Source organism: Macrobrachium nipponense, chromosome 21 (genome assembly GCF_015104395.2).
Source record: "Macrobrachium nipponense isolate FS-2020 chromosome 21, ASM1510439v2, whole genome shotgun sequence".
In the NCBI taxonomy this organism is placed as follows: domain Eukaryota; kingdom Metazoa; phylum Arthropoda; class Malacostraca; order Decapoda; family Palaemonidae; genus Macrobrachium; species Macrobrachium nipponense.
The window spans coordinates 60,182,811-60,197,668 of NC_087212.1; the positions used below are offsets into that span (position 1 = coordinate 60,182,811).

The 14,858-nt window shown below is 41.3% G+C and overlaps 1 protein-coding gene across 4 annotated transcripts in view; it reads left to right on the forward strand.

Annotated features, from left to right (window-relative positions):
- Positions 1-14,858, forward strand: part of LOC135198065 (macrophage migration inhibitory factor homolog) — a 57,500-nt gene that overhangs the window by 32,454 nt on the left and 10,188 nt on the right. For all 4 annotated transcript variants that reach the window (XR_010310716.1, XR_010310717.1, XM_064225464.1 and 1 more), the window contains exon 2: positions 10,772-10,885. Coding sequence is in view for 2 of the 4 variants with exons in the window: in XM_064225464.1 (XP_064081534.1) it covers positions 10,778-10,885 (108 nt within the window). In the remaining 2 variants the exon portion in view is untranslated. The remainder of the gene's footprint in view (positions 1-10,771; positions 10,886-14,858) is intronic.

A 14,858-nucleotide genomic window follows, 5' to 3' on the forward strand; every position in this document is an offset into this window, starting at 1 on the left:
GGTTGCACACTCTTCTCCAAATGTCACTGCTCAAGATATGGAAGATGTTTCGGACTCGGAAGCAAATAAGGGGCCAGGTCTTTCGGACTATAAGACCTTGGCAGCCCTCTTATTGAAAGAATTCAGAGAGTCTCTGAGTCCTGCTGCTCCTCCTTCTCGGTCTTTATTTTCAAGTACGAAGACTTCAAATTTGGTCTTCCTCTTTTTTGAAGATGCAGCCTACCATCTCAATGAAGAGGGCTTTGCAGGCTTTCGGAAATTGGCTTAAATCCAAGGAGGAGGCGGGGAAGACTGTGTTTACCTGTCCCCCTTCTCGACCTTGGTGGACTCGGCAAGAAGACGCGCTTCCATCGGCTAAAACGAACTGGACCATGTCGGAAATGGACCATCTCCTCAAGGGAGTATTCCATGTCTTGGAAGTTTTCTACTTCCTAGACTGGTCCCTTGGGGCTTTGGCCAAGAAGACTCAAGACCCTGATTTCTTGGAACCCGAAGTCCTGCATAGTGTGCTCGCCTGTATGGATAAGGCGGTGCAAGATGGATCAGCGGAAGTGGCATCCTTTTTCGGGGCAGGAATTCTGAAGAGAGGGCTGTCTTTAGCTCATTTTTGACAAAAGCAGTCTCTCCAGTCCAGAGGGCGTCTCTCTTATACGTCCCTCTGTCTAAACAGCTGTTCCCTTCTCAGTTAGTGAGGGATATTTCTCACTCGCTGACTGAGAAGGCAACACAAGACTTGCTTGTCCAATCAGCAAAAAAGTCAAGACCAGCTGTTCCTGCCACAAAGAGGGAGCCAAGAAGTGCTCAGCAGCCCTTTCGAGGGAGCTCTTCAGGCCGAGCCCCTAGGAAGAGAGGAGTGGAAAGAAGAGGAGGGTCTTATTCCATTAGAGTGCCGAAAAAGAATTCCAAATGAGATACCAGTCCTCCAAGCACCAGTAGGGGCCAGGCTACTGAGGTTTTCAGAAGCGCGGGCCTCAAGGCAAATAGATTCTTGGTCTCTGGAAGTGCTCAAGAAAGGATATCTCATCCCCTTCAGAAACAGACCTCCATTGACGATGACACCGAGGGAGCTGTCAGCGAGGTACAAAGATCCTGCAAAAAGAGATTCCCTGTTGGGGTTAGTACAGCAAATGTTGGAGGAGGAGGCCATCGAGACAGTGCAGGATCCTCACTCCCGGGGCTTTTACAATCGCCTTTTCTTAGTGCCAAAAACTTCGGGAGGGTGGAGGCCTGTGCTGGACATTAGTGCATTGAACTGCTTCGTGGAGAAGACAAAGTTCTCCATGGAGACTTCCAACTCGGTCCTTGCGGCTCTGCGTCCAGGAGATTGGATGGTCTCCCTCGACCTTCAGGATGCTTACTTTCACGTCCCCCTGCATCCTTCATCGAGAAAATATCTTCGATTCATGGTGCAGGGAAGGATTTACTAATTCAGGGCTTTGTGCTTCGGCCTCTCGACGGCTCCTCAGGTGTTTACGGCGTTGATGAGGAACGTAGCAAGATGGCTACATCTGAAGGGGGTGAGAATTTCACTACTTTGACGACTGGCTCATAAGAGCGCAGTCAAGACAGCAGTGTTTGGAGGACTTGGAGATAACTCTGGATCTAGTCAAATCTCTAGGATTGCTCGTGAACCTTGAGAAGTCGCAGACGATCCCCAGCCAGAACATTGTCTATCTGGGGATTCGGATGGATTCTCAGGGTTTTTGAGCATTTCCATCCCAAGAAAGGATTGCGAGAGGATTGGAGAAAATCTCGGCCTTCCTAGAGAAAGAGTGAAGCTCGGCAAGGGAATGGCTCAGTCTTCTGGGCACCCTTTCGTCGCTAGAGCAGTTCGTTTCTCTAGGGAGGCTGCACATGAGACCCCTGCAGTTCTACCTGAAGAGAATGTGGAACAGGAAGGCAGGAGAACTGGCAGATTCCTTTCCTCTACAGGAAAGCATCAAGAACCACTTGCGATGGTGGTTAGAACCTCTGAAAAAGAACGAGGGAGTGTCCTTGTCTCTGCAGAACCCTCGCCTAGTGTTGTTCTCCGACGCCTCGGAAACAGGATGGGGAGCAACACTAGGGACGAAGGAAGTGTCAGGCATCTGGACGAAAGAACAGATGCCCTGGCATATAAATGCGAAAGAGCTTATAGCCATTCATTTGGCTCTGAGGCATTTCGAGGAGGAGGTCAGAGGCGTGGTGGTCCAGGTCAACTCGGACAACACCACGGCTCTGGCATATATCAGAAAGCAGTGGGGGACACACTCTTTCTCCCTTTATGAGTTGGCAAGGGATCTATTAATCTGGGCGAAGGAACGAAAGACAGTACTCTTGACGAGATTCATTCAAGGAGGAAGAAATATAAGGGCAGACAGATTGAGCAGGAAGAACCAGGTCCTTCCAACAGAATGGACCCTTCATTCAGAAGTCTGCCAGAAACTGTGGTCTCTAAGGGGGAAACCTCAAGTAGATCTGTTTGCGACGTTCCTCTCCAGAAGGATGGAAAACTTCTGCTCGTTGGGGGAGGATCCCAGAGCCTTAGCAGTCGATGCCCTGCTCATGGATTGGACGGGCATAGATGCATACGCTTTTCCCCCGTTCAAGATACTGGGGGAGGTGATAAGGAAGTTCGTGGCCTCGGAAGGAACGAGGATGACTTTAATCGCTCCCTTTTGGCCCGCTCGAGAATGGTTCACAGAGGTACTGGAATGGACGGTGGACTTCCCCAGATCTCTAGCCGAAAGGACAGATCTGCTCAGACAACCCCACTTCGAGAGGTATCACAAAAACATCCACGCTCTTGCCCTGACTGCCTTTCGACTATTGAAAGATTGGTCAGAGCGAGAGGCTTTTCTCGCAAAGCTGCAAAAGCAATTGCGAGAGCACGAAGATCCTCTACCATGCAGATCTACCAATCGAAGTGGGAAGTCTTCTGTAGATGGTGCAAAGCGAAGAAGCTGTCCTCCTCCGATACCTCTGTGACCGAAATTGCCGATTTCCTGCTATACTTGAGAGAGGAATCTCAATTGGCAGTATCTACAATTAAGGGGTATAGGAGCATGTTATCTGCTGTGTTCAGAAACAGGGGCCTGAACATAGAGGATAACAAAGACCTTCATGATTTGATTCGATCATTTGAAACTTCAAAATCGAAGACTTCACTTACCCCTAGCTGGAACCTAGACGTGGTTCTTAAATACCTCACATCAGAGAAGTTCGAGCCTCCTAATCAAGCATCCTTCAGAGACATTACGAGGAAGTGTATTTTTCTAATGGCTCTCGCTACTGCCAAAAGAGTAAGCGAATTGCAGGCTCTAGACTCGAGAGTGGGCTTTAGGGGAGAGACTGCAGTAGTATCTTTCTGGCCTTTGTTTTTAGCAAAGAATGAAAATCCTTCAAGACCTTGGCCTAGGAGTTTTGAAGTTAAAGGGCTTTCTCAACTTGTGGGAAGGAACTTGAAAGATCATTATGTCCTGTTAGATCCTTAAAAGGACCCAAAGAGACCAATGTCCAAAATGCCTTAGCTTTTTTTGTCAGAAATCTGATAACTGAGGCACACATGAAATGCAAAAGCGAATCATTTGCAGCATTGGGAGTTGGAGCGCACGAGGTACGTGCAGTTGCTACATCGATATCGTTCAACAAGAACATGTCGATGAAAAACGTCTTAGCAGCTACGTACTGGAGGTGCAACTCTGTTTGCCTCCCATTACTTAAAAGATGTAAGGGTAACATACGAGAAATGCTTCTCTCTGGGTCCGTATGTATCAGCGGATACAGTGCTGGGTGAAGGAGATAAGACTGATCCTTAATTTTTTCTTTATTTTTTGTATAATTTTAATTTCAAAATACTAGTTTGGTGTTGAATTTTAAGGTTGTTTGAAAGGTGGTTGGGATAACTCCTTTCAATCTTAGTACTAATCCACGGTTAGGATCAGGTGATCGGGATCAGTGTTGTACTCCTTTGTTATGCCATTAGGCATAGGTGTATTGTCATGTAAGTGGATAGGACCCCATTGACAATGGCCTTCAGGTTCTGTCGAGTAAGTGGATAAGACCCCATCGACAGTCCTCACAAGAGCTCTTAGCCATAGGTCACACCCTCACTGAGGCTCTTGAGGCGAAGCAGACTTCTGAGCAGTAGCAGTAGCTATGAAATCTTATGCCAAAACAGGTAGGAACCAGGGTATTTTTATTTTTTTTTTATTACCCACAACGTATGTTGTTTACCTGTCTAATCAGTAATTAGCTGTCTCTTACCCTCCGCCAAAGGTGCCAGTCAGCTAAGTATATATCTGACAGGGAAGTTGAATGTATGAAAATGATATTGTTATTGTACAATAAAGTTTCATACATACTTACCTGGCAGATATATATGATTAAATGGCCCACCCAACCTCCCCTCAGGAGACAGGTGGAAGAGAAAATCTGGTTCTAGAACGGTAATGGTTCCTATTCCTGCCACCCAGCGGCAGGCCGGTAGATCACCTGACCTACCTGTAGCGTGTGCCGCGAAATTCAAATTTCTGTCGGGGACGACGGAGTCTATAGCTAAGTACTATATATCTGCCAGGTAAGTATGTATGAAACTTTATTGTACAATAACAATATCATATTTGTAAAGTAATTACATACAAAAGTCAACAGCTTACATGTTTCTGAAGGCCAACCATAACATTTTTCAATTATTCATAAATTTCTTTAAGGTATATTTAGACTTATCCTTGCATTTAGAGGAGATGCAACTTTTAGGTAACAAGATAGGAATATCTTGGAAAGGGGAGGTGAACTACTGTCACATTATATTATCTTAGAATATAAAGAGGAATGGAAAATGTTAAAATTCACAAATTGGAACTTTAAGTTACTACTTGTAGTAATTTGCAATCTCAAATAAATCTCACAACAGGAAAATGGAATGGTAAGTACAGATATACTTCATAGCAACTTGCAACTTCAAATATGGCGGTTTGGTTCCTGTCAACTCGCATGTCTCTGGTTGCTCCGCCCCAATGGGCGTGGTTTGTGCTCGCTTACGGCTGTCTGGGGGAGGAGCCAGGGGTGTGTCATTGCAAAACCAGTGGGTCTGAAAGGCCTCACCTCTTCTCTCCAGAACTTAGGTTCACAAGTAAACTGTCAGTTCTCCAATGCCAGTGAATGAGTTTATGCATTCATATGTAGGCTAGGTACATCATTATGATTATTTTTGGGTTGTAAAAATTATAAATTAGAAAATACAGTAAAAGTGTCAATGAGAACAGCATAAAATATAAATATCAAAATCATAAGCATAACAACACGAACCAAGTTCTCCGATGCCAACGAATAAGTTTGTGCTTTTGTACATATCTAAGCACATGATTGCTTTTATCTTTTGGATTGTAAAAATATAAAAGATGAGAAAAAAGTAAAAATGTAAATGAGAATAACATAAAATATAAATAAAAAAAAAAATTATAAGCTTAACAACACCAACCAAAACAAGCTGGTGCAAGTTCTCCAGAGCCAATGAATGAGTTTGTGCATTCGTACATTCGCTAGGCACACAATTTGGTTATCTTTTGGGTTGTGAAAATAAAAATGAGAAAATACAGTAAAAATATTAATAAAAGTAAAAGTACCATAAAATATACATTTAAAAAATTATAAGCATAACGACATGAACCAAAACAAGCTGTAGCAAGTTTTTCATTGCCAGCAAATGCATTTGTGAGTTATTATGTACCCTACACACAAGATTGTGGTTATCTTTTGGGTTGTAAAAATAAAAAAAATTATAAAATAGATTAAAAGTATAAATGAGAATGGCAGTAAAAGTATAAATGAGAATGGCATTAAATATAAATTTTTGAAAACCATAAACTTGACACAAACCAAAGCAAGCTGTTGCAAGTTCACCAAAGATGGTGATTTTTTGTGCATTTATGAGTAAGTACATACCCTATACACACGATTCTGTTATCTTCAGGATTGTAAAAAAAAAAAAAAAATTAAAAAAATACAGTAAAAGTATAAGAATACATAGCATTAAATCTAAGTAAAAAAAATAAAAATGGGAATCCTGAGAGCCCTTCACCTAACAATTTCAGCTTATCACCTAGGAAGCAGCAGTGATAAAGTTTCTTGTGCAAGACAACTGAATTACCTGTACCATGTATTTTGTTACGTAGGGGGGTTCCGTTCTTGAGACGCGTCGTAAGCCGAAACATCATAAAAAATCCTAAGAAAACTTTACTTTTAATGTTTTGGGTGCATTAGAAACTATGTAAACTTCATTATTATTGCATTTTTCATCAAAAAAACCCTCAAATATTGATTATTTTGCATTTTTGGTGTCATATTTCATTTGCCAGATGAGTGTTGTAGGTGTCATAACCCTGGAACATGTGTTGTAACCCTGGAAATAATGTCTGATGAATATAATTGTGAAGCACCTTAACCTCGGAACGTCGTAACCCAAACCCGTCGTAACCGGGGACTCCCTGTATTTTCGTTTAAGGTTTCTTTCTTTATTAACCAACTTGTACTGATTTACAGGGAATTTTAAAGGTAGGGTGGGGGGGGGGGGGGGGGGGGGGGGGGGGGGGGGGTTAACAGTTGGGTTAAGTGTATTCCAACCCAACCAATCTGTAATCCAGGAAAATCCCTAATCTGGCACCCTGCAGGTCCCAATGATGCCGGGTCAGTGATGGTCGACCTGCATTGTACTGTGATGTGCAAAAATAATTTTCAGCAGGTAATTAAGGGCAGCTTGTAAAATACTGTAATCAGCTGCCAGTTAAGGTCCTGGTCTTGGTGGTCTAGGCTAGGCACATCATCACTCTCTCAAATAAGTTGGAATTAATTCTACCTTAAACCTTTTTTTGGTAATTGCTATAACTTATAAGGCTACCCCATTTAATTAAATTTGCATATAGGTCACTTAAAAACGTTACAGCATATATACTGTTTCCTGTTGGAAGTTACGTCACAGCATATAAACTGTTTCTTGTGGGAAGGTACTTCACAGTTAGTCCAAAAAACTGAATTCAACACTCAAATATAATTTTTATGGTCTTCGGTGTGATTAAACAGGTTTGATTATATATATGAAAAAATTCTATTTTGACTTATTTTACATCTAACAATCACGTGAAAGTGGGGACTGACTCTATTGAAATATGGTAAGGATTATGTATTACAAGGGTATATCATATAGGGTGCTTGGACCCACTTTTTACTGGCGCCTCCCAACCTAACCTAAACAGGAGGACTAAATCAGTGCGAAATAGTGATACATCTTAACCAAATGCCAGTTACAGTGTCCTATCTGGATCCTACTAAACCTCTAGTGGAAATGTGGTGCTGATATTCTGTATTTTTAATAATTTATAATTATCCCTAGAACACTAACCCTATATTTGAGTTACACAATCACAAACCCCGGGTGAAAAACACCTGATTTTTGGAAATTAAAAAACTATAATTGCAGCAAAAATATATTGAAAGTAAGAAAATATATTGAAAATATAGCTCTTTGGCTTTCCTTTCAGCATACAAGAAGCCACTGAAAATAAAAAAAAAATAATATTGAGGGGTGACTTAGAAAAACTTCCAAAAATATAGAAAATCAGAATATAAAACATTCCGACTATACAAGTTACGAAAACACAAATTGGAGTACTCAACTTTGAAGCAGAAGAACCTTGTGAAGCCATCATAAGTTGTAGTTGAAGAAATCCTGGAACAGCGAAAACGTGTGATGCACACACAATCTCTAGTACAGGAATGAGAAGATCGCGTGGGTATTAGTAGTAGTAGTGAGAGAAGTTGGTGGTGGGGTTCATTGTAACGGCTCCCACCGCGGAAGGGGATTTTGAAGGAAATCTTCTAAGTGGCAGAGGTCCTGTGAATTGTGGTTTCCACAACGCCCCTATACAGTGGTACCTCGAGATACGAAAGGCTCAACTTACAAAAAACTCGGAGATACGAAAGCCAATTTAACGGCTCTACATACGAAAAGTTTTCAAGATACGAAAGGTTTCTGTTAAGTCCGAGATTTGCCCGAACCACCGATAACAATTTTGAAACTTGCGCGCCGCCAACTTAGTAGACTCGCCACCATCCTCCTGCTCTCCCATTGGTTCCTGATGCTAGTCGCAGCCATGAGATCCTTCTCTCCTATTGGCCAGCGTCCCTCCCATCATGCATCTATGTACGTGGTGGCATGCCTCGGCCACTCGGTACCAGCATTGTTATAGTATGCACGCGGTATTCGTTTCGGGATCGTCAACTGTTTCTGAATCTACTAGTCAGAGTTGACATTGTGATGGTGTTTGTGTCAAGTGTATATTAAAAAAAAATTTCTCATATCTTTTCACAGAAAATGGAAAAAGAAGAGCACCTCTTGAGTGACAACATATATGATATGATTGACCTAGATCTCTCTCGGGGATAAGTGACCAAGATCTCTCTCGTGGGATAATGACCAAGATCTCTCACATGGGATAAGCGATCAAGGTCTCTCTCATGGGATAACTGGAAACTTTGCAAGGTTGGTAGAATCTCCACTCCCTGCTGAACAGAGGGTGTTGACCAATCATTTACAACATGCATACCAGTATAATCAAGGCACTTCAGTTTAATATATGTTGAAGGTCAGCAGCCGAACATTCAGTACCCAAATCAGTTGCAGAGAGAGCATTTGGTTGAACAGGGTTTTGATGGACACCAGGGCCAACAGAGTCATGAGGTGCAACAATTAGTAGATAATTATCAAGACGGGCAGCCGTTAATGAACACTACGCGTTTATTGAAAAAAAAGACACCCCAAAAAGGCTCACACAGGTCGTATGCTTGCGCAGTTCGATGACGTTTGCCTGAGTCGTTTCAGGAACATTGTGAAAAGTAGGCGGAAGCAATCTTCCTTGGATCGTTATTTTGTAAAGAGGCTTATAGCATTAGCAGGAGTAAGCAAAAAGGAAGAAGCAAGTGATAAAAAATGGAAAGTTGTAAGCAAAAAGGAAGAACCAAGTGATAAATAACAGAAAGTTGAAAGTGGTGATGAAGTTGAAATTCTGTATAAAAAAATAAAAAAAAAATACGTAAAGTAAAAAAAAAGTTAAAAATAAAAAAAATAAAAAAAACGGCAGAAATTAAGGATGTTCTAGTTGCTTTTCATAAAGTGCAATCGTTTGTCCTCCTCCTCCTCTGCCGCCACTTTCGGAGATAGCCTCACTCGAAAGGTAAGCTTCCACATTTACGTACAGTATTTCTTGTATACCATGTACACTAAAGGGATTTTGACGTAGGAAAAATCTATTTCTGGGCAAAGGGCCTGTGTCGCCCAGTGAAATAGGTTCCTTTAGCACTATTTCTAAGGTAAAATATTGTTATAATACCAGAGAACCGCTAAATTGGAAATGCCAGAATATTCTGGCTCGCTCACCTTTATTAAAATTTGTCGGTATGGTTTCTGGGGCGAGTGAAACCACTACCAGGGGTCCTTCTCCAATTAGCCTCTCCTATATCAAAAAACCTCAAGAATAATACAGGTTATTTTGCATTTAGTTATTAATTTAGGTATTGAATGGTCCAAATTGTTGTAGTATTTCATTGTTTGTAGGTCAATTTAGCTTTATTATGAAATTTACTGGGGTGTTTTTGGAGGGCTTGGAACGGATTAACCATTTTACATGTAAAATGTGGTCCAAGATACGAAAACCTCATGATACGAAGGGCACCTCGGAATGGATTAATTTCGTATCTCAAGGTACTACTGTACTTATACCGACGTCCTTCAAGGTGCTCGCGCTGAGGGTAGTAACTTCAGCATAACATGCTAGTTTTTTCTCTGGTATATCTCAGAGTTTATTTATACTTGAAAAATGAGCTACAGGGAGTTTTCACCGGCAGACACAGGTAGAACCCAGAAATATAGAAAATCACAAAAAACTTAAGAAAAAATTCTAAAAAAATAAATTACTGCAGCTGGAAGACATGAGCATTGGCCTGGACCCACCCAGGTAATGGGAGTTACAGCTGGTAAAGAGAAAGCACATAAATAACAAAACACAAAATATACACTATAAGCACTCTCAGGTGATTTCCACCCATAAAATATTACACACTGTATCACAAACGTCGGGTGGAAATCACCCTAAATCCATTCTGTGGAGAAATCCCAGGGAGCGAGCTCCATAATATATCCTCTCTCAGTCACAATGCAGTGCACTGAAGCTATATGGAGTGAGGTGCTGGTAGTTGGTTCACTGCTGGTGCTGTAAGCGCGGCATTGCCAAATGTGTCGGGTGAAAATCACCCAGGGTTAGTGTTGTGTTGTATATTTTTTTATCTGTAGGTTACTTGTTTGAGATGATAGTTACTTATAAATTGGTGTTGGGTAGGCTAGCTTGCTAAATTGCTATACTTTTGGGCATTTGTAGTTTATTTTGCACTTACTGTATACACCATTAATCTATAATATATAGGTAATACAGTACAGTACTACTACTAATTTATTTGGATTGTACATATGCTATGTCAGTTAGTGTACATTTGCTTGGCTTAGCCAGGTAATCTAGTGTTAGGCTTGGCTATGCTGAATGACCATTATAGGTCCCAGTGCTTGGGCTTGTCCCTAAATTTCATATTCCATCCATCCATCCTATTCACTATTCCCTTTAGTGCTGTTGAACAAGGACTTCATTTATAGGTATTTTGTTCTTTGGAACCATAAGTTGTAAGAAAATGGTCTAAGCATGGGCTACTATATATGCATATTTTGACTGAATTTTTTTCCCGGCAGTGAACCATGCCTTGCTTTGAGCTTTCAACAAACGTTCCAAGGGAAAAAGTTACCTCTGACTTCATTTTGTCCCTCAGCAAAGAAATTGCTGCATGCCTTGGAAAACCTGAGCAGGTATGGTACCACTCCTTGTAGTTCTTTGTAAGGTAAATGTGAAATTTTTATTTAGATGTACAGTACTTTATTACTGAAAAATGTCAAATTACACTTTTCGACACAATTACAAACATAATATTTTACCCATATTGTATCTAGTTAAATTCATCTATTGTCAAACCATTCCTGCTATTTAACCCTCTTACGCCGACTGGACGTATTTTACGTCAACATTTTTTGTCTCCCGTGTGCCGACTGGACGTATTTTACGTAAGTTTTTTTTTAAATTCGCGGAAAAATACTTATAGGCCTACCAGCCTAAAACTTTTGAATCACACGCCTTGGGGGATGCTGGGAGTTCACGGATCAAGGTGTTGTTTTGTTTACAATTGTTACGCAGGCGCGCAAGCGCGAATTTCTTTCTTGCCGCACTAAAAAGTATCTGTGACACATCTCGGAAATTATTTCGTCACTTTGACATAATTTTTGTACCATTGTAAATTAGCCGTTACATGAAGTATTATATATGAAAATGTGCGCATTTTTATGCAGAATACAACAATAAAATACTCATGATTGTAGCTTTTATCAGTTTTGAGATATTTTTATATAAATAACGATAATTGCCAAAATTTTAACCTTAGGTCAACTTTGACTCTACCGAAATGGTAGAAAAACGCAATTGTAAGCTAAAACTCTTATATTTTAGTAATATTCAATCATTTACCTTAATTTTGCAACTAATTGGAAGTCTCTAGCACAATATTTCGATTTATGGTGAATTTATGAAAAAACTTTTTCCTTACGTCCGCGCAGTAACACTTCCGAAAAAAATCATACATGCGATTGTGGTAATGTTTGCACCATTTTAAAATTAGCCGTTATATAAAGTTTTATATATGGAAATGTGCGCAATTTCATGCACAATACAACTAAAAACAACCCATGGTTGTAGCTTTTATCAGTTTTGAAATATTTTCATATAAATAACGATAATTGCCAAAATTTCAACCTTTGATCAACTTTGACTCTACCGAAATGGCCGAAAAATGCTATTGAAAACTAAAACGCTTATATTCTAGTAATATTCAAGCATTTAACTTCATTTTGCAACAAATTGGAAGTCTCTAGCACAATATTTCGATTTATGGTGAATTTATGAAAAAAATAACATTTTCTTTACGTCCGCGCGGTAACTCTTCCGAAAAAATCATACGTGCGATTGTGGTAATGTTTGCACGATTTTAAATTAGCCGTTACATAAAGTTTTATATATGAAAATGTGTGCAATTTCTTGTAGAATACAACAAAAAATAATTGAAGGTTGTAGCTTTTCTCATTTTTGAAATATTTGCATATAAATCAAGAATAAATAGAAAAAAAACCACGTTTGGTCAACTTTGACTCTACCGAAATGGTCGAAAAACGCAATTGTAAGCTAAAACTCTTACAGTCTAGTAATATTCAGTCATTTATCTTCATCTTGAAACAAATTCGAAGTCTCTAGCAAAATATTTAGATTTATGGTGAATTTAAAAAAAAAATCTTTCCTTCCCTCCGCGAGCGGATTCTCCGCCACAAATCTCCGAAATGCGTACTTCCCATTCTCAAAATATTTGCTCCGTTTCATATTAGGCATTTCATAGAGTTTTATATATGAAAATGTGCGCAATTTCATGTAAAATAAAACGAAAAATATTTGAAGGTTGTAGCTTTTCTTATTTCCGAAATAATTGCATATAAAAAATATATGGTCGAAAACTGCAATTGTAAGCTAATATTCTTACAGTATAGTAATATTCAATCATTTGTCTTCATTTTGAAAGAAATTGGAAGTCTCTAGGACAATATTTAGATTTATGGTGAATTTTTGAAAAAAATATTTGTCCGCGCATTACGAATTCATGCATTATTTTGTGATAATATTTTCTCTGTGTTGCTTTTATTGTTTTACAATGTGTTATATACCAAAATGATTGCAATTTAGTGTACATTACAACGTAAAAAAAAGTAACTTGTTACCTTTAACCGTTTTGCGCACAGCGCGATTTGAATACAATTATATATGAAATTTCGTTTTGTTCATGAAACTTACCTGTCAGATATATATATAGCTGTATTTTTCCGAATCCGACAGAAATTTAAACACTTACGACACACGCAGTGGGAGTCAGGTGGTTAGTACCCATTCCCGCCGCTGGGAGGCGGGTATCAGGAATCATTCCCATTTTCTATTCATAATTTTTCTGTCGCCGGTGCTGGAAACACCTGTTTGCAGCACCTCCGTCCAGATTTTGGAAACTTACTAGCTACTTGAGTATCCCTTTTGGTTTTTCTTTGGTATCTGAATTGGATCGGTGGCTTGGCACACGTTGACTTTGGTTTGAATTGATTTTGGTATTGATTTTTCTTTGATCAAGATGTCAGGGTCTAGTTCTACTAGCGCTAGATTTTGTTCGATGGCTGAATGTAGAGGTAGGCTACTGAAAGCTTCAGTAGACCCACATTCTGTTTGTAAAGTGTGCAGGGGGAATGAATGTACGTTTGAAAGTCGTTGTAAGGAGTGTGAAAGACTAACAGAGTCGGAATGGAAGGCGTATGAAACCTATCTTAAGAAACTTGAACGAGATAGGTTAAGGAGGACTTCCTCCAGGAGTGTTTCAGGTAGGCAAGATTTAAATTATTCTCCTGCTAACCCTCCTTCTGTAGATTATGCTCCTACCCCTGTAGTGTTGCCTCCGGCCCCTGAGACAGTGTCGGTAGAAGGTAATACGTTATCGCTAATTCTTGAATCGATTCGTAACTTAGAATCAAAAGTGTTAGCTCTGGAGAGCAAAAGTGAAGAAAAGTGCAGTGAAAGTGCCCCTTGTGTAGTGGAGGGTGCGTCAGATCGGCCTCATTTCGCCTCTAGACCTAGACCTCTGCTTGACTCCCAGATTACGGGGAGAGAGCATGTCGAAAGTCGAAGGAGGGTTACGAGGAACCCCCACCGATCTGGCGTGCCTTCGGCAGCTTCTGACGAACATACCCAGACTGCCAAGGAGCCGTGCGCGTGCACGTCTTCTCAAGGAGTGCTTTTCTTCTTCTGAAGCTTCCTCCCCGCGCAAGGGGTGGAGCTCTCATACCGCATCACGTCCGCTGAAAAGGACGGCTCGCGTTCGGGACGCTTCACGTCCAAGTTGTTCTCCGGAACTTTGCTCGTCGCCTGATAGTGCGTTTGCTGCTTTTCCTCCACAGAAGAAGCGTAAGGATTCGTCGGAGGCGGAGTCTTCCCTAGATGTTTCTTTCGAGCGCCGCAGTCGCTCTAAGGTGCGTGAAGTGGCGGTTCCTGGGAGTAGCAAGAAGGCGTCCCCTCGCCGCTCTCCTGCTCACAGGATCAGCCCCTCCCCAGAAAAGGAGGCTTCACCTACAAGCAAGATTCTTCAGTCTCTTCAGCAGCAACTTCGAGATGTTTTTCCTTCGAGAAAGACTGCTCCACGTCGCCGTAAGGATGACAACCTTCCTGTGAAGAGGTCGAGGCGTTCTCCCTCTCCCTCTCCTCGCTCGTCTCTCTCTCCGTTTGAGTCCCTCTAGAGTTAGTCCTGCTCCCCAGCAACTTTCTAGAGGAGGCGAGAAATTCGTTTCTCGCTCTCGTGAAGCGGTTGTTTCCGCTGATACGAAACTTTTGGATAAGAAGCGAGTTTCTTTAGATGCAGAACGCGCTTCTGCGAAAGTTAAACGCGCTTTAGTGGACGCCGAACGTGACTCGGTGCAAGTTTCGCGAGCGCCAGTGGACGCTCAGCGAGTGTTAGTGGACGCTCGGCGCGCACCAGTGGACGCTCGGCGCGCACCAGTGGACGCTCGGCGCGCATCAGTGGACGCTCGGCGAGCATCAGTGGACGCTCGGCGCGCACCTGTGGACACTCAGCGCGCACAAGTGGACGCCAGGTGTACACCTGTGGAGTTTGAGCGCGCTTCTGTCGGCGCCAGTAGATTGGCTTCGGACGCAAAA